The 18,982-nt window shown below is 45.7% G+C and overlaps 2 protein-coding genes and 1 long non-coding RNA gene across 16 annotated transcripts in view; 1 reads left to right on the top strand and 2 right to left on the bottom strand.

Moving 5' to 3' along the window:
* The window catches only part of UMPS (uridine monophosphate synthetase), a 28,112-nt gene extending 26,783 nt beyond the window's left edge, over positions 1 to 1,329 (bottom strand). Inside the window, exon 1 of the mRNA XM_025474765.3 lies at positions 1,098 to 1,329. Coding sequence (XP_025330550.1) covers positions 1,098 to 1,253 — 156 coding nt within the window. The 5' untranslated portion in view covers positions 1,254 to 1,329. The remainder of the gene's footprint in view (positions 1 to 1,097) is intronic.
* A 28-nt stretch (positions 1,330 to 1,357) lies between these two features.
* On the top strand, positions 1,358 to 13,415 carry LOC125754250 (uncharacterized). 2 transcript variants are annotated; one of them, XR_007407953.1, is made up of 2 exons: positions 1,358 to 1,706; positions 11,743 to 13,415. It is a non-coding gene; the product is annotated as an uncharacterized LOC125754250 (long non-coding RNA). The 2 variants fall into 2 exon arrangements; XR_007407954.1 differs by lacking the exon at positions 11,743 to 13,415 and adding an exon at positions 1,931 to 5,117.
* The window catches only part of KALRN (kalirin RhoGEF kinase), a 659,950-nt gene continuing 643,995 nt past the window's right edge, over positions 3,028 to 18,982 (bottom strand). For all 13 annotated transcript variants that reach the window (XM_035710078.2, XM_025474776.3, XM_049105377.1 and 10 more), the window contains 3 exons: positions 14,667 to 14,867; positions 10,726 to 10,864; positions 3,028 to 9,977 (listed from right to left, as the gene is read on the bottom strand). In XM_035710078.2, coding sequence (XP_035565971.2) covers positions 9,432 to 9,977; positions 10,726 to 10,864; positions 14,667 to 14,867 — 886 coding nt within the window. In that variant the 3' untranslated portion in view covers positions 3,028 to 9,431. The remainder of the gene's footprint in view (positions 9,978 to 10,725; positions 10,865 to 14,666; positions 14,868 to 18,982) is intronic.

Here is an 18,982-nt window from a genome sequence, read left to right as displayed (position 1 = left end):
ACATCCTCAGAACTTAGAAACTCTAAAATGAGTAGGGATGCGAGGGGCGGGGGGGGGGGGGGGGGGGGGGGGGGGCCCTGTAGGGCACCTGCCTTCCTTCCACCCAGGGCGATCCTGGAGTCCCCCAGGGCCAGTCTTGCATGGGGCTCCCTGCATGGAGCCTGCTTCTCCCTCTGCCTGTGTCTCTGCCTCTCTCTCTCTCTCTCTCTGTGACTATCATAAATAAATAAAAATTAAAAAAAAAAAAGATCTAAGTCATTCAGCCTCCTACATACTAAAAACAGATCAAATGTGTAACTTTCAAAAGTAAATCCATATTGAATTGCTAAATAAAATAAAATATAATAAACAAATAAATAAATGGTGTAACTTTCTGAAATGCCTTTCGTCATGGTGATTTCTGACTCTTTACGTACAAAAGAGCCTCGTGCCCCTTCCCTGGGGCGCCCTCTTCTTTGTGAGGACTGTGTGTACCGAGCCGCTGTCCGAACTTGAGCCCATATAAAACTGCCTCCTTTTTCTTTCTTTTTTAAAAAATACTTTATTTATTTATTCGTGAGAGACCCAGAGAGAGAGAAAAGCAGAGACGCAGGCCGAGAAGCAGGCTCCGTGCAGGGGGCCCAATGCGGGGCTCTATCCTGGGACCCGGGGTCACGCCCTGGGCCGCAGGTGGCGCTAAACCGCTGAGCCACCCAGGTGTCCCTTCCTCCTTTTCCTTCCCTTTTTTTTTTTTTTTTTAAATCTTATTTATTTATTAGAGACCCAGAGAGAGGGGCAGGGACGCAGGCCGAGGAGAAGCAGGCTCCGTGCAGGGGGCCCGACGCGGGGCTCTATCCCGGGCCCCGGGGTCACGCCCTGGGTCGCAGGCGGCGCTAACCGCTGAGCCCCCCGCCCCGGCGTCCCTTCCTGCCCCTGCAGTCCCCAGGAGCCGAGCAGCTCCCGGCCCCCGGGCTTCTGGGGCCGACGCCCTGGGTGCACCGCGGAGGCGGCCGCCGCTGGGCCGCCCTGCTCCCCGCCCGCAGCGCAAGTCATTCCCGCGCCGGCCGCCCGCTCCCTGCTTCCGGCCCCGTTCCTCCCTCTCCCGGGCGGGCGGGCACCTGGCTCAGAAGCCGCGGTCGCGACACGATGCCACGCAGATCGATGTAAACCGGGGAGGAGAGCCCGCTCTTCAGCACGAAGTCCCCAAACTTGAAAGCCTGCACGTCGTACAGACCGCTCACCAGGGCGCCCAGCGCGGCCTCCGCGGCGGCCATGTCCGCGCGCTCCGGGTCGCGTGCCGCAGGGGCCCGCGGCGCTCCACTGACGTCACGCGAGGGAGCCCCGCCTCTTCCGCCCTCTCTTCCGGGCGCGCCAGAGGCGGGGGGGGGGGTCCTCCCGCCGCCTGCGGATGGGGTCGCTGGAGTTCGGGGCTGCACGTAGCGAGCCTGATTCCCGAGCCGTAAAGCGCAGGCTCTCCAGACAGACGGTAGGAGTCCTGCCCGCCCCGCGGCTCAGGGCCCCCTCGGGTGTCCGCTTCCGGGCCGCGCCGCTCCCCGGCCCGGGCCTCACCGAGCGGTCCCGATGGAGCTCCCCGCCTTCGTGGCCGCGGGCTCCTGCGGCCGTAAAGCGCTTGGCCGGTCCCCGTTCGTGACGTCGCGCTGCGCCCCGTGGACGCTGGAGGATGACGTCTTCATCCCGGCTGGGGTAGCTCAGCGGCTCGGCTCCGGGTAATGAGTGCGGGGCGGGGGGGGTGCGGAGCTGCTGGGTCTTGCCAAGTTGACCCGCAGATCCCAGCGAGCCTGGTCTTTAGGAATAGATCCCTTGAGGTGGGGGCGGTTCCCGTAGAAGGCGATGCTTTAAAGGATGTCCTTTAGAGGCTCATGATGCTTACTCATTTACATTGATGCCGACTTCATTTCTATATATTTAATTTTATTTATTTATTCGTAAGAGACAGAGACACAGGCCGAGGGAGAAGCAGGCCTCGCGCAGGGAGCCCGACGCGGGACTCGATCCCAGGACCCCGGGGTCACGCCCTGGGCTGCAGGCAGGTGCTCAACCGCTGAGCCATCCAGGTGTCCCCTCCTTTTTTTTTTTTTTTTTTTAGGATTTTATTTATTCATGAGAGACACAGGCAGAGGGAGAAGCAGGCGCCATGCAGGGAGCCCGACGCGGGACTCGATCCCAGGACCCCGGGGTCACGCCCTGGGCTGAAGGCAGGCGCTAAACCGCTAAGCCACCCGGGCTGCCCCATTTGTCTATTTTTAGTGTCTTTTCTTTGTGCTGACCAGCCCGTGGGATGAATCTAGGCGTCTCTTTTAAGATCTTATCTATTTTGGGGATCCCTGGGTGGCTCAGCGGTTTGGCGCCTGCCTTTGTGGCCCAGGGCGTGATCCTGGAGACCCAGGATCGAGTCCCGCGTTGGGCTCCCTGCATGGAGCCTGTTTCTCCCTCTGCCTGTGTCTCTGCCTCTCTCTCTCTCTTTCTGTGCCTCTCATGAATAAATAAAATCTTTAAAAAAAATCTTCAAAAAAAAAAATAAATGAGATTTAAAAAAAAAAAAACCCACATTTTTGTTCTTGTTGGCAAAATAAGCTGATCAAAACACTTTTCATCTCTGACACTCTAGCTAATCAACATTGTACCCCGAATCAGCCTCATTCACACTTGGGTGGCGCACACAGACCTGATCCCGTCCGTCGGCATAGGCTAATCCAGAGTCCATAGCATGATGCATAGATTGGTGAGATCCAGCTCAAACGGCTTGACAATTTCCTAACATAGTTGGTACCTGGAACACCAGAACGAAGTGAATGACACAGCTGAGAGTTACTTTTTTTTTTTTTTAATGGATAGAGAAATACCTTTGGATACTTCTCCAGGATACAAAATTGTTGCTTTCCTCCCATAATCCTGGGCAAAAAGTGTTGTAATAATAACATGATATTTTCGACTTGTCAAAGCCTTCATATACTTGGAGAAGAGAAAAAAAAATTACCCTTTCCTTTGAACAATGGTTTTAATTAAAAAGAAAAAGACCACCAGAGATAATATCTTTAGTATAGTATATTTATAGGAATGCATAACTTGTGAGATGTACATTTTGAAGTTTCATCCATAACTTAGAACATTTACCATAGTCATAATAACAAGACAGCAGGTCATCACTTTACAACATTACACATGGGTGATTTTGACTTACAAATAAAATATTTACAACCTACCTTTACAAAACGACGTTGTGTGCATACAAAATGAACTGCAGAAAAATTTAAAAATAATAAAACAACCAAAAACCCAGAAGATACACTTAAGGCAGACCAGCAAGACACTGAAATAATTAAGGCTGTGGAATTCTTCTGCACCTTGAAAATATAGAGCTATTTATCAATACTGTGGAGTGATTTTAAATCAATTGTTACAAGCCTGATGGAAGTATGTACTTATATGTATATGTATAATGGTCCCTATGGGGAAACCTATCCATTTATGGATAAGGCCCTTTATCTGAATGGCCAGAGAAGCCCTCCAAACTCTCAAAAGACCTGGTGGGGAGGGGGGTCACTCAAAACCAATAGGTGCCAAGGCAGTTTGCAAACCAACTATTAATTATTCAGACATAAAGATACCCCTACCCTAGGTAAACAGCCTAAACGATGGTCCCATTATGTTTCAGGCTTTGTTCACTTTTCTTTGTGGACTTCAAAGGACAGCAAACAGTTCACACATGAGTAGACTCTTAACTCCACCCATCAGCCCTAATGGTTTTGAATGGCCCTAAAAGGTTTTCTAGTAGAAAAACTGACCGACCCGGGCTGTCTTCAACTGGATAGATTTCTGCATATGAGCAATAACATATACATACATATTATACACTATATACATGTACAGATGTACATATATCCATATTTTCCAACAGTTTGCATTTTTGATCACTACCGTTCTCTGACTAGGATCTCATTCTGACGGGTATGTTTCGGTTTTCACAGTCTTCACATTTGTCCTAACTACTGGTGTTACTCACCTTCCCCATAGAGTCGGCTGGAGTTTGGCAGAAACAGAAGTAAAAGCACCAGGATCAAAAAAATCAGACACAGAGATGACAGATATGGCTTAAGTTAGTAAGAGAAGATGTATGTTTTGTTAACTTCAAATTCATAACCACAGTCTCTGAGATCATGGTAACAGTCCCCATAATACTCCAGGATGTGGATTTATTTCTTGATAGAAGTCAGGCATTGATGGAACTCTTAATGCTAGCTATCCCTGGGCTAGCAAATTAGCTTGCTTCAGTTAAGTTGGGACGCCAGGAATTTTATTTGCACTTTTCCCCCACCACCCTCCCTTTTTTCAACTAACCTCACCCTCAGAAGTAACAGGTATCTGAAAAGACAGTTGATCTTGATCATTTGAACACAACTGAATCGAATCACATTTTAGAATCTCCCAACGAACAGGCTGACAGGAAAACACGATAGCCTATGAGTATTTTAGGCTTTCATAAGTATTAATTTCAAACTTTCCATAAGTGTCCCTGAAAGATGAAAATATGTCTTAGAATAATTGCTTTTTCGTCTCCTCTAACTTCTATACACATGGAAAATGCAGAAATGCCTTTCACTGAAAACATGGCCTGTGATATTTCTGTGTTCTATTTCTATATAGATTTCTCCCATGAGTAATATTTCCTATTAAAAATGTCTAGTGCTATGGACAAATTTCAGCTCTTTTTAACCCTCTAGAATTAACGAGACAGCTGAGAGCCTTGTAGTTATTAGAAAACAAATATTAACAGAGTAGCTTCCCTTTTCCTAGTGGAGTATGTATGAACCTTGTCTTTTCTAACCACCCCCCCCCCCCGATTTATTAATTTCCAAAGGATCCCTAGACTTTAAATAGTTAAGAAAAGCCATAATGCAAATAAACCCATTGGAAGCTCGAATACTATGTTAGTTAGCCTAACCCAGACTCCATAGAGATGCTACACAGGAGAAAAAGGAACAGGAGAAAAAGGAATAAAGCCCACATTTCTCAAAACTGAACAAGGGAGTGGTGAGTTTGCACTTTTGCCCTACTACAGAGACCCATATGTTTGCAGTATTTCCTCCTCTATCAAATTTGTGGGACAAAGTTTCGGTTAATACATAGAACCACTATCTAGTTTATAATGCATTTGCTCTCTCATGTTCTCACAAATCTAAATTTCCATGCACTTTCACGTAGGCAAGCAAACGAGGAATGACTAACTCATGAGCACTGAATCATGGAGACTTTGGGAAAGCAAATATGCTACTCCTGAAACACCTGATTATCTCAAAAAAAAAAAAAAAAATCCAAGGTTTTCCTTCCAAAATCCAACAGTTCAATTCACTTCTACACCCATGCATGTAGTTTGCCCCATGTAAGGGATGCTGATGAGATTCTGAGGAAATGAGTTGTGGTATCAAACAACACTTTATTCTCACTTCTGCACTTCCAGGGAGGAAAGTGGCTGTTTGAGTTGGTCTCTGTCAATTTTTCCAGAGCATAAAGCTTGAGAAGAGAGAGTAGCAGTTGCTTTGGAGGGCATCCTATTCTGGGTCTGCCATCAGAAATATTGGAGAAAACAGTTTATTCACACAAGACCATCAGCTCTCCTAACCTTTTTCTGTAGACAAGCTTTTCAAATGATTGAAATTACAGGCTAAGACCAAGTAACATTTAGACAAAGAGCACCTGGTACTTCCAATTAAAATCAATTTACACAATTTATCTTATGAGTTTGCAAATGGTTTCCTAAAACATGAATATTGAAAACCCGGAATGTTCAAAGTCACTATCAATAAAATCCTTAGCACTGGCAGTGTATAGCACTTTAAGAAAATCAAAGTATTTTTTAGACATCCCAACTATGCTATTTTTGCAAGATTCCTATGAGATTAAAGTCCCTCCTCCTTCCACCACCACCAGCGCTCCCATTTTAACAATGGGGACATTTGGGACAGAAAAAACAAAGACTTTCTGTAAGAAAGGACGAATCAGGAAGAGCTGAGGTTGAAACTCAAGAATTCCTGGCCTCACCCTATATTCAGATGTTTTCATTGAAAAGATAGTTTAACATAAAAAAAAAAATGCTGCAGTATCAGTCAATCTAAGTACAACGAGCTTCTTTATCTCCCATCCTCCCCTCTGAAAGGCACTACTATTTATAAAGGCTTTGTGAATGACAAAGCGACAAAGTGGTGAAGCCAGCTTTTCCTCTGCTTCCTCTACTCCCCCAAAAGTGTTATGGCTGTGGGGGTCCTGAAGGACACCTCCGACATTACAATTTTTTTTCTTAAAAATTTTCCCACATTCAGCTGTAAGTGAATATAAATCTATTTAATTGGAAATAAATGTAAAAGATGCAGTAAGTCATATCTTTAAAAAAGCATTATGAGTTGTCCCTGATCTCTTCCTTCTTTCTGCATCCCACCCTTACAAAACGAAACAAACCCCAAAACTCTATGTAACAAATATAATAAGCCAAGCAAGAAACTTATGACTTTAACCAACATTAATTTTTCCCATTTCAACTGGAAGTTCACCCGCACGAATTCCTAGTGAAGTTTCGATTTCAAGAACTACGACAATTATGGTGGAAGTGGACCATTTTCTCTTCTCTCCTCTCTCTACCACAAAGTCATAAATATCTGGCAAAACAGGTACATGAAAGTGGTTTCTAATCCTTTTTGCTTCAGGCAGTTGCCCACAGAGCAACCTCAAGTACACTTCCCAGCCCCACCTGCAGGGATTCCTTGTTATTTCCAACTGGCTCTGGAGAATTCTTGAAGCAGGACTGCTGTGCATTGGGGAAGGAACAGGGGCTTTTGCAGACAGGGCACCTCTCTGTTAGTTTTCTTTAGTTACCAAACTATATAAAATACACACCCTTTCTCTTAGGGCCTCTATTAAATTTACTCTAGTCTAATGATTGTACTTTGGCTCCAGTTAACAGAATCAGACTACTTTTCATTTCTACGTCTAACCTCTCCTGTCTCCTCACTTCCCCAACGTGTGTACGTGGGAGGAGGGGAGATCCCACGCAAGCCCACACCGGGGGCGTCCCTGGTACGTTCTGATGTAAACGCTGATATCGAAGCTTTGGCTCTAACATTCTGTCAGCTGCCCTCCCACAACAGGATTTCGCGAATGCTCCTCTGTGCCCTCTCTGCACACTGTCCAAGGCCCTCATCTTCTCCAGCAGAAACTCAGCCCATCTCTTACATGGTCATAAAAACTCTAAAGGACTCAGCAGGGAGTTCTGTAGTCCTCGTACACAGTGGACAAGACAGACCTTGCCAAGCCGCACTTGATGGGTATTCGCAACCCTCAGCACCTGCCCTCCATCCCGAGATGAGCCCTTGGGACCAGGCTCTCTTCTTTTAGGCTAGATCTCACAATGAAGACATGTTTACTAAAAGGCTTTTTTTTTTTTTTTTTTTTTAGTAAATGTTTTAAATTTTAAAATATCATATCAGATAGTATTTGTATATACACGTAGGTTTAAGTGGAGACTAGGGGGTTTGGTCAGGGGCGGGCTCGGAGCAAGGGCGCCTTGGTGACCCAGGGTCATTTGGAACTAGGAACCAAATACAGGTGGAATCAGTATCCAGGTATTTGGTTAATCCTAAAAATACGAAGTGCTATCTAGTCTTATTGCTTGTACTTCCTACTAATTGGTTAATCTATAATCTTGGATGGGATGAGGTGGAGGGTGAAGGAGGAAGTCGACTGATGAGTATTCTCAATTCTACATTTCCGCTGTGGGAAGAAGTGTTTTTATATATTAAAGTTCAGGCTTCGTTTCCACCATTCTTTTTCATTTAGATAGATTTGTAATTCTATTAATCCTCCCTAAACTCTCTGCCCGCACTTCTGTGCCACACGCTTCGAATTTTCTCCATCCTCTCATAGGAGAGAAGTGATGCCATTCAACCTGATTTGAGGACACATACTTGAGTTACAGTCTTAAAATATTATTTGCATAACAGCAATTTTCAAAACACATCCCAGAAAACAAAGGGTGGATCATGTACCAACACAAAAAAAACCCCGAATCTTCCCCCAAAACAAAGAAAAACAATCATGAAATGCCCAGGCTGAATTTTTTTTTTCCCCCACTAGTGGGGTAAAGGGCAGTTCAGAATCACCTCGTGTGGAGAATACATGCCAGAAAGCAGCGTTGGCCTCAAAAGTGCAATTAGTCCTTTTGGTCCGGGGAAATATCAGCGGCTGAGTGGTGATAGGTACGGCAATCACAGTTAAAACTCAATGCTCTGTTAGAGTGATATATCAGATTTTATTCCATGGCTTCAAAAAGGACTTAGGACCAGGCCTTTAAAGGCCTATATGGCTGCCTCCTTTTGGTAAGTACCCCTTAGCTTCCACAAGGGGTTAGAAATAAAGCAAGCCACCTTTCTGAGCACTGCATTCTACAGCTGTAGAAGAAGTCAGAAAGTGTTGTTCCGTTGTTCGTAGGAACCGTAGGAAAGGTTTCTATTTGCCCTTTTGTGTGAACCTGTTATATTCATTACCTAGTTCGAACCGAGTGTAGACATAAAAATAGCCCCACAACTCTTAACTGTATTTGGACTGATTTCCCGGCAGGCTTTCCTGCCAGATTAACTCTGAGCTGCCAGTGAATTTGGGGGTAGCGTTTCATATACAGAACCTCTGTTAATCAAATAGTGGTGACTGAGAGAAAAATCTTCTCATTCACAGGTTGCAAAAGGGTAACATTGCTTTCTCTTAATGCACAGGTTCTGGTAAAAGATTTCTATACAAGATTTATAAAATGCTCTAAAAAACTTGTCATCTAATTGTGCTTAGTCAAAACAATGTAATGCTTCGGTAAATAAATTACTGTCTTAACTGGAGCACTCAAAGTTACTTATGATTGATCTCATATATACCTCTATATTATAAAACTCTGAAACCTGAATGGGATATATTTTACCGTATGTGTATATGTATCCTATTAAGAAACTATATCTAAGTAATCTAAACCAGAATAGTTGACATACATGACATCTCTGTTAAATAGAACTTTTTTTGCTTAAAATTTCAGCAGAGTTAGAAACCGTCGATACTCACTACAGTGAGCTTCGGCTTTGCCCAGTTAACCACGCATTTTGGAACGCACTGTTCACACTTTATAACAGCTAACATTCTTGTCATCCTTGCCCCCCTCTTTAATGCTTTGGGTGACTCTTGGCATCTTTCTCTCTTCTAACTGACCTTCTGAAAAGCCCCTGGATTTAGGGTAATTTTACTGCTGCCCAGACCCTGAATAACCACTGACGAGGTTTAAGAGGTACATCTCTCAAGCCAGAGAACTGCATGGAGTGAACTAACAGAATTATTTACAGACATTCAGTCTTGCTTTGGTTCACACTGCACTTCCATGTGGAACCCCAAGGGCTAGGAGACAGCTACGTCCCTTGGTTCACCCGGTTGACAATGTAGCTCTTGACATTGGGAATGGGCCGCACGTCGTTCTGATGCTTGCGGCGCTCGATGAAGCATGCCAGGCGGGAGGTGTCCAGGGGGATCTTGGAGTAGCTGCCGTTATGAGGCTGCAGCCAGGGATGCTGCAGGCAGGTGGCTGCCGTGGGCCTCCTCCGAAAGTCCTCCTGTAGGATCACGTTGATGAAGTCTCTGGCAGCATTGCTCACGCCACAGAAGTATTCGTGCGGGAAGCTGAAGTCCACCCTGCACACATTGATACAGGTCTCCTCTTTACTCTCATCCAAGAAGGGGGACACCCCACTCAGCATGACATACGTCAGAACCCCGATGCTCCAGATGTCTGTGCCCAGGGAGACGGGGATGCCTTGGATCACTTCCGGGGCAGCAAACTCGGGGTTCCCCAGCAGGTGGTGGATGTGGAAGTGACCCGAGATCTGGACAGCATCCTCCAGGTCGATGAGCTTCACCCGAGGCACCGGGATGCGTAGGTCAATGAGCAGGTTTTCGGGCTGAGGGGACGCGGGCGTGAGGGAGAAGAGAAGGCAAGTTCAGCTCCCCGTCCCGACCACCCGCAGGACTCTGGTGGCTCACCCACGGCTCTGCTGTTCTGTGACAAAGCCTAGAGCGCGAGAAATTGCCTACGCAGAGCACACGGGCGCCTTTAAACTAGACTGAGTTCTGGGGCGCCTGGGTGGCTCAGTGGGTGGAGCACCTGCCTTCAGCTCAGGTCATGATCCCGGGGTCCTGGGATGGAGCCCCACATCGGGCCCCCAACGCTTGGGCTCTCCTGCTCTCTCCAATACATAAATAAAATCTTAAAAAAAAAAAAAAACTAGACTGAATTCTGAGTTTGGGCAGCATTTCAGAGAAGCTGTTTGACATTTCAAATCATGTCTTCTCAACTACCCCCTGCTTCTCCACTGGCTCACAAAAAGAATGAAACGTTCAGTTTGGAAAACGGGGGCTTCTTTTGGAGCACCACAGAGACCTGACATTTATGGGCTTCCTTCCAAAATGTCAGGGGTAAAAGTGGTAGAAGCTTCCCCACCTTCTCTCACCCCAGATGTCACCGTGACTCCGGTGTGTTAATTCACGGAGAACATGCTCAAAGTTGTGTGATGACCCAGTCTCCGTTTAATATTTGTAAGGATTCTAATCTATGTCAATAAAACGACTTAGACTGTACATCTCTCAAGGGTAAATGAGTGACAGGTCGGACTTAGCCATTTCCCTGCGAGGGCAGCTATTGCTTATTACCTTTATGTCCAAATGGGCAACCCTGCAGTTGTGAAGGTACTGGAGAGCTTCCATGATGTCCCGGATGTAGAAGGCTACCTTCTCTTCCATCAGCTCGTCATGATTCATAAGGTAGTCTAAGAGCCGGCCATCATCCATCCTGGAAGGGGGAGGAAAAGGCAAAGGAAGTAGGTCTGTAAAGAAATGGCAAGCTGACTCATACAAATCCGTCAGAGCTTTAAAATCTCTCCTACTCCCTCTTACAAACGGAGGTCTATGCTGCCACACATGCATATTGTATCTATTTGTTTGCTTGTTTACTTATCTGTAAGATTTTACTTATTTATTCGTGAGAGACACCGAGAGGAGAGACACAGGCCGAGGGAGAAGCAGGCTCCATGCAGGGAGCCCGACGTGGGACTCGATCCCAGGACCCTGGGATCACAACCTGAGCCCAAGGGAGACGCTCAACCACTGAGCCACCCAGGTGCCCCACACATGCATATTTTAGTTAGAGCCCCAAATTAATGTTTAGAACTAAAATCAGTTAATTTAAAAATCACACATGTGATGTGCTCCACGGAAGAAATCTGTGTAACCTGAAGACACATTCTATGTTATTGAACTTGAAATTTTCTCACGAGGGGAAAGGTCTGACACTCCATTAAAAGGTTAGATTGCAAAGAGAGAAAGTCTTGAGAGAGAGAGAGCGCGCACTTTCTGATTAACAGGACGCCTGGGGGGCTCAGCCTTTGAGCATCTGCCTTCAGCCCAGTTCCAGTGAATTTTGATTCACTGGAACCTGGTGGCTGTGAGCTGCCCCAAAAATGTTGTGCAAATTCCTTTCATTTATCAGTTTTCAGTTGAGGAAAATAGAAAGTGGGCAAAGTTTGTCTTATGCAATCTTGACCCTTTTTTGGATCCTTTGCCTTTTGAGCAATTTTCTAATCGTAAAACCCGTGACCGAGAACATGGATGGTGGAGCCAGCTAGATCCAGATTTTTTTTTTTAAAGATTTTATTTATTTATTCATGATAGTCACACACAGAGAGAGAGAAGGGCAGAGACACAGGCAGAAGGAGAAGCAGGCTCCATGCTGGGAGCCCGACGTGGGACTCGATCCCGGGTCTCCAAGATCGCTCCCCGGGCCAAAGGCAGGCGCCAAACCGCTGCGCCACCCAGGGATCCCTAGATCCAGATTTGAATCCTGATTCTATCACCTAGAGGCCGGGGGGCTTGGGACAAGTCAATTAAACTCCGTGTTGGTTTCTTCATTTTTAAACTGGAAATCACAACAGCAATCACGTTATGAGGGCCGTGCAAGAATCAAGTGAGACAATGAGGCCTTTGAACATAATTGGTAGCAGTCGTAAGTGCTCAGTAAACAGTATTTCCAGGTCCCCCGCGCCCTCTTAAGGAAGGAGTTGACCAGATGTCAGACTGCTATTCTCTGTGCATTGAGCTGACAAAGGCACATTCCCCAGAAATGCTCAGGCAGGGGAGCTTGAGCCAGAGGCAGAAACGACCTTACCTCCTCCCCACCCCGCCCCACTCCAGCCAAGTTTCCCTCCCCTTCTCTAGCCGGTTCCTTCCCTCCTGGTCTCTCCTGCTGCTCTCCTTGACAGGAGTGAAGCCCTAGGACCCTGCCAAGGGTGGGGTGGGTGTGATAAGCATGGAATGAAGTAGGATTGGGTTAGGTGCACCCCACCCTTCTCGCAGCACTGCTCCCAGACCTGCACGTCTCAGCACCAGGCTCACTCTCAAAGCTTTTGGGTAATGCAGATGCCCAGGCCCCCCTCAAACTAGGCGATCAGAACCTCGGTTGCCTGACGGAGAAAAGCTCTACAAGAGATTCGGGTGGCCACCAAGGAGGTGATCTCTGGTCACAGGGTTTACCTCAGGCGCGGCCTCTCCACTGATCTTTCCTGGACCTCTAGTCCCACAAACACATTTCTATGTTCTCTCACAGCAACTCTCTCCAAAATACATGGTTCTTTCTCAGCATTTGCCACGTTAAACTGAAATCATTCACTTGCCGATTGGTCTTCGTCATCAGACTTTGGACTTCTCAAAGACAAGAGCCACCATCTTCTCATCTTTATTCCTTCCCCGCGGGCCCAGGTCCACACAGACGCTGGCCCACAGGGAGTGCTCAGTAAACATTTGCTAAACTGGCTCAATCCGCCATTCATCTGATTTAATCCCTGTAACATCTCTGAGAAGTGGAAATAATTCTTCAGACTTCACAGATGAGGACCTGAGGCCCCGGAATCTAAAGGCCCTGCCCCAAATCACAGAGCTGGGATCAGAGTCCAGGCTCTTCATTCAAGAATTGCACTGTGGCAGCCTGGTAATCGGCATGGCTCCTTGGAACGATGCAAGCTGGCCAATGTGAAGGGGCAAAGGGTCCTGGGTCTGCCCTATTACCTTGATACGCAAGTGATGATACCTTTTTACTGGAACTCGGGTGTCACACATTGTCACATGTAAATGAAAATAGTTCACTGCCAACAAAATACACCTTTTGAGTTAGGAAGCTCCCAAGAAACAGGTTCGGTTCTGGCAGCCTGCTTATAAGTGTGTTTGTTAAATCCAAGGTGACAGTTGATCTACTACACAGCTATGTAACGTATCACAAAAGAATTACAAATATTAATAGAGTTGGTTCTGTTTTGTTTCTTTTCAACCAATTAAAAAAATGTAGCTAAAGATATTTCGCCTTTTGGATGTCTTTTTTTCAACATAAATAAATTTTAGGTTACTGCTTCAAAGGCCCTCATACACAAACACCTGGACAAACCAGCACACAAGAGCCACACTAAAATGACAACTGAAAAGCTGTAATTGGGGGCACTTCTGAACATAGGCTCATGCGGAGCCATACACAGCACTGGTCTTGGGTGCAGGGTCATTGGCAGGCATCTGATGACATTTCTATGAGGGCTCCATACTTCTGAAAGGACTTTGTTCTTTTTAGCCTCTGTTAGACCCTTGTGAACCACAGGACACGATCTCTGTTCTTAGCTTGGGGGCCATAGTGGCAGAGAATGTGCTTTATTTGATGCGTTCCGGGGCCAAGTATATGATTGCCCGAGTTTCTAGAAAATCTGGAATGAGTGGACTATTTCAAAGGTAAGGCCCCACTTTATTTTTTATTATTTTTTAAAGATTTTATTTGAGAGAGAGAGAGTGCGAGAACAGTGGGAAGGGGCAGAGGGAGAAGGAGAAGCAGACTCCCTGCTGAGTGGGGAGCCTGACAGAGGGCTTGATTCCAGGACCCTGGGATCATGACCTGAACTGAGGCAGATGCTTAACGGACTGAGGCACCCAGGCATCCCCAGGTTAAGGCTCCACTTTATTTTTTTTTTTAATTTTTAATTTTTAATTTATTTATGATAGTCACAGAGAGAGAGAGAGAGAGAGAGAGAGGCAGAGACACAGGCAGAGGAAGAAGCAGGCTCCATGCACCGGGAGCCCGATGTGGGATTCGATCCCGGGTCTCCAGGATCGCGCCCTGGGCCAAAGGCAGGCGCCAAACCGCTGTGCCACCCAGGGATCCCAAGGCTCCACTTTAAAAGGAACTTCTTGGGTGGTAGACCGTGGAGGCTGTGGCAGTGGAGCGATGCACAAACCCCTCTTTCATTTCAACTCCACCCCTGTCAATAAGCCAACTGTTGATAAACTTTCCCTAAACCCCTGCCCAGTCCACGAGTCCATAATAGAAAGAACATGAGAATCAGAGCGTGGCAGATACGGGTTCATGTCCCAGCTTCCCTAGTTGTAAGGATCTTCCTTATTGCTGATTTTTCTAATTGATAAATGGGAACCACATTTTTATAAAATGGATGGGACGTACAACACTATGTACACCGCAGGACGTTGTACAAAACGTGACTGCCACTTCCAGCAGACAATAAATAGCCCAAACAGCTGGAGATCCCCTAAGAAAAGCCTGTACTTACAGTTCTAAAATCAGGATGTAGGATGTAGGGGACTCATAGGTGTCATGGAGAGTGATGTACTGGGGGTGCTGCAGGTGCTGAAGCAGGGCAGCCTCGTGGGCAGCTTGCTCTTTTTTCTTCATTTTTTTGCTGACGAATTTCACGGCGACATCCTTGCGGGTAGCCTTGTGAATGCACTTCTTTACTATGGAGAAACGGCCTCTGGAAGGCGAAAGGGAGAAAGCATGTTGCTAAGCTTCATCAATCAAGTAGGTCTTGTTTTATTCAAGGATGCGTGAAGTTTTATCTGAAATGGTTAGACTAACATTTTATTAGGAATCCTACTTTCCTCCTTTTAAATTATTATGTTATCTTTCAGAAAGGCCATGTTTTCCTTCCTTAGCATTTCAGGGTTCTTTGAGATGCGGAAAACTAATATCGTTTTTAGTCAATAGATTTCTCCATCACTTTGAACAACCACCACGGGGTCAGTTTTCTAAGTGGAGTATATTTCTCTAAAATACAACAATAATAATAATGTTAAAGAAGGAGGAATTCTACTCTGATAATTTCAAAGACTTTTTTTTTCAAAGACATTCTCTAAAGAGACAAGTTTTCTTTTTTGTTTTTCATATTATCTTGGTATTTATTATCTTGGTATCTTCCTAATATACACAAAAGTAGAGAGAATAATAGATCTGTGCACCCAGCAGCCAGCTTCAATAATTATCAACATTTTGCCAATTTTATTCCATCTATTCCTTTCCTACCTCTTGCCTTTCCCTGTAGTATTTTTAGCAAAAATCCAGATATCATGTTATTTCACTCATAAATACTTCAGTTTGCATTTCTAATTGACAAGGACATTTAAAAATGTATAACCACCATGTCATCTTCACATCTAACCAAATTAGCCAGACCTAAAATAGAATGGTTCCCAGACTCAGCTGCAGCCCAATAGGAGCTAGTAAGAAAGTGAATTAGAAGGGGAACTGGTCAGCAATGGGACCAGAGAAAGGGAGTCAGAGGTGACAAGCAGTGCCACCCTAGGCCTGTCCCTGCGGCACCCTGACCCATGAGTAGAGGAGTCAAAAGAGTCCATCCCTCTAGGGGAAATGGCTGCATCCAACACCATGGGTACCACGAAGATTGTCCAGCTGACTCCTTGACCTCGCTCTGTGCTCACCAAGTGACTTTCTGACAATAATAATGTTTTTCCGTGATAGATTTTCACTAAAGAAGAGAATATGCCAATCAATACTAATTGATTAGCAAATACTAATTGAATGCCCATTATACAGAAGACGTTATTCTTTTTGCACAGTAAGCAAATATTTGGTCAAACTGATAGTTCTATATCATAAAATAATAAATTACCTTTTTTAAAAAAGTAATCTCTATGCCTAATCTGGGGCTCCAACTCATGGTTCTAAGATCAAGAGTTGCATGCTCCACTGACTGAGCCAGCCAGGCACCCCTTCATTATGTTTTTTTTTTTTTTTTTTTTTTAGATTTTATTTATCTGAAAGCCAAAGAGGGAGAGAGCACGAGTGTGGGGAGGAGGAGAGGGAGAGGGACAAATAGACTCTGCATTGAGCCCGGAGCCTGAGGCAGGGCCCAATCTCACTACCCTGAGATCATGACCTAAGCCAAAGACAAGAGGGAGGCGCTCAACCACCTGAGCCACCCAGGCACCCCCATTCTGGCTTTTAACAGCACTCTCTTGTTTGATTATCAGAGGTCATTCCTTCCAGAGGACTTTGGATGCATGAAAACAATTGAATGCTAAGGAGAGCTCGCCTGAACTGAGTGGCCATGTTCAGGTGCTCCTATATCTCAATTTTTAAAAAGGGTTTTATTTATTTATTTGAGAGTGAGAGAGTTAGGGCAGAGGGAGAAGCAGGCTCCCCACTGAGCAGACAGCCTGATGCGGGCTTGATTCCAGGACCCCAGGATCATGACCTGAGCCAAAGTCAGCTTAACCGGCTGACCCACCCAGGTGCTCCTGTACCTCAGTTTTTTAAAAAAATTGTGCTTATCGAAGTTATGCATCCCCATGATTTAAAAAGTCAATTAGCTTTAAGGTTTCTTATTAAAACAAATAGTATCCCATCCTCCCACCCCCATTTTCCTCACTTAAGTGGCAGTTTAACATACTAGTTAATTATATTTTAGCCTATTGTTTGGGTAGTCTATGTCTGTGTGGCTAATTCTTGGTGTTTGACACCAACTCTGGAAAGGGAGATGTTATCCTCTCTCCCCTCCCTGTCCCCATCACATGGCCACTTTCTCCATCCCGTCCTCCCAGCAGAATGATATTTTAATCAATATTCAGGGTTTCCGTTATTGCAACTAGGTCAGGGGCTATGCACAGTTGAAGCTCAGTAAACTATGAATATTTTCCTTTTCGTGATAGAATTCAGTCCTCATTTCTGACAAAGAGTGCTCCTTCTGAGGACCACTCCAAGATTAATCTGGGACTAAGAAGTCACTGCAGGGTAACTGAGTGGTGGTTTATATTGTAGTTCAGTCCTCAAAGCCTTGCTCAGCTTCAGTGCTTTGTGTTCTATCTCTGCACAGCTTGAAAGCAGCCCAGGATTTGTGTTGTTCCATGCACAGAATTAGGGGATCTCCTTCTTTGGCTCTTCTCATTGAGATTTCCCACACATTCTTTGGCTCCCATGGGCCCGTCTTTCTAGATGGGATTCCTTCAGAGTTTTAGCTTCTTGCTTAAGTTAAAGCAAGGAGACAAAGAAGGGAGGCAGGGAATGGCATTTTCCTCCTTTGTTCAGCTTGAAGGCGATCCTCTTTCCTGCCTTTTGGCCAGAACGATGGGTTTCTTTTGGAGCTGCTCCCTGTGCATGCTGCTCAGTTCCCTAGTTTGGCCCACCCTTGGGTTAAACCCAACAAACCAACCAGAGAATTCACTGCCACTGTCCTGGACTCGCTTCAAGTTTTAACTGAGCTCCCCATTCTCCCTGTTATTTGCTTTTCAGAATCTTGAGGTAGTTGCTTTTTGGTATTTTGTCCGGGGATTCTGGTTGTCAGTGGGAGAGATGGGCTACCATGGGCTTACTGTCTACCTTGGCCCGCTCTGGAAGCTGGCTGACTCTAAAAGCTGGAGACTGAACAGTGTTTGGAAGCTTTGAGTGTGGGGGGTGGAGCCTGTCAGCTCGCCCAATCACTGTAGGGTGGATCTGAGTGGATGGTTTAGTTGGGAAAGCTCCAAAGTCAGTATCTTTAAGACTTTCTTCTTGGGCTGGCCAGATTTCCCAGAGAAAGATCCTCCTACTTCCTGCCTGGGCAGAGAAGCCCCAATTGTCCGCTTGTAGAAGCTGAGTGGTTAAGAAAGCTGGGGTCCCGAAGACCCAGCATGGATACAGTCTCGTAACGGGCCTGTCTGCAGGGAGGTTCTGCTGCCCCGCACTGTGCCAGCGTCCCTGAGAACAGAGGCACTTGGTTTTACCCTGTCTGGAAAATGGACCTCCAGCCTTTTCCTGGATGGGGTGGGACAGTCCTACAGCTGCCTGCAGCTGGAGAGGAGATCTGGAGCCACAGTCTCTCACACAGAGTGTCAGCCCATCCTTCCAATTTCAGCATCCTCTTTACACCACTTTGCCGAGGTACTTGACGCTGTCAGGACCCAGGCCTTTGAGGAATTCTGCTGCAAAAGTTGTACTGGCTCTTACTTGACCCCACAACTGACTTGGATTGAGTTCCCCAGGTCTCCTAGGTCATTTGTCACTCTCTCACTTGTTTTCTGCTTGGATTGTGTTACTATAGTTGTCTCTCCTTCCAGTGTCCTCCTCCTTATGTGCCTGATCAGAAAAATTCCTTTAGTGGAGATTCAGTGATTCACAGATGGCCGTGGTCAACTTGCAGTCCTGCCCTGGCCCTCCTACTTTTTTGGATCATGTACAGGTAACCAGTCAGCAATCCCAGGGGACAACCCTCTGGCTTCTTTACATTGCAGTGGTGCCCATCTAGCTTATTTCAGGCTAACCGTGCCATGCTCAAATACTCTTTCCTTCTGTAGATGGACTTCAGGAGTGAAGGTATTTCTTTTGCACCATCGTTTTTATAATACTTAATTACCATTTTTAACAATATAGTCCTATAGGCCCAGAATTTTAGGTTTAAGTGTAATAGAGAACGTTGACTCACTTTTATGGCTCACAGATACCTTTCGTGTGTCTCACATAAGTATGTGTTTTATTTCCCTTCTATTAACATACAGTATTTTTGAAGGATCTTCTGAAAATACGAGGATTCTACTTGGAGGGGAAAAACCTTCAGATTGTTGGGGATGAGATTAAAAAAAAATCAATTGTTTTGAA

This window comes from Canis lupus, chromosome 33, assembly GCF_003254725.2.
Source record: "Canis lupus dingo isolate Sandy chromosome 33, ASM325472v2, whole genome shotgun sequence".
In the NCBI taxonomy this organism is placed as follows: Eukaryota; Metazoa; Chordata; class Mammalia; order Carnivora; family Canidae; genus Canis; species Canis lupus.
Note: the sequence above shows the minus strand (reverse complement) of the source record. Positions and strands in the feature narration are given on the sequence as shown.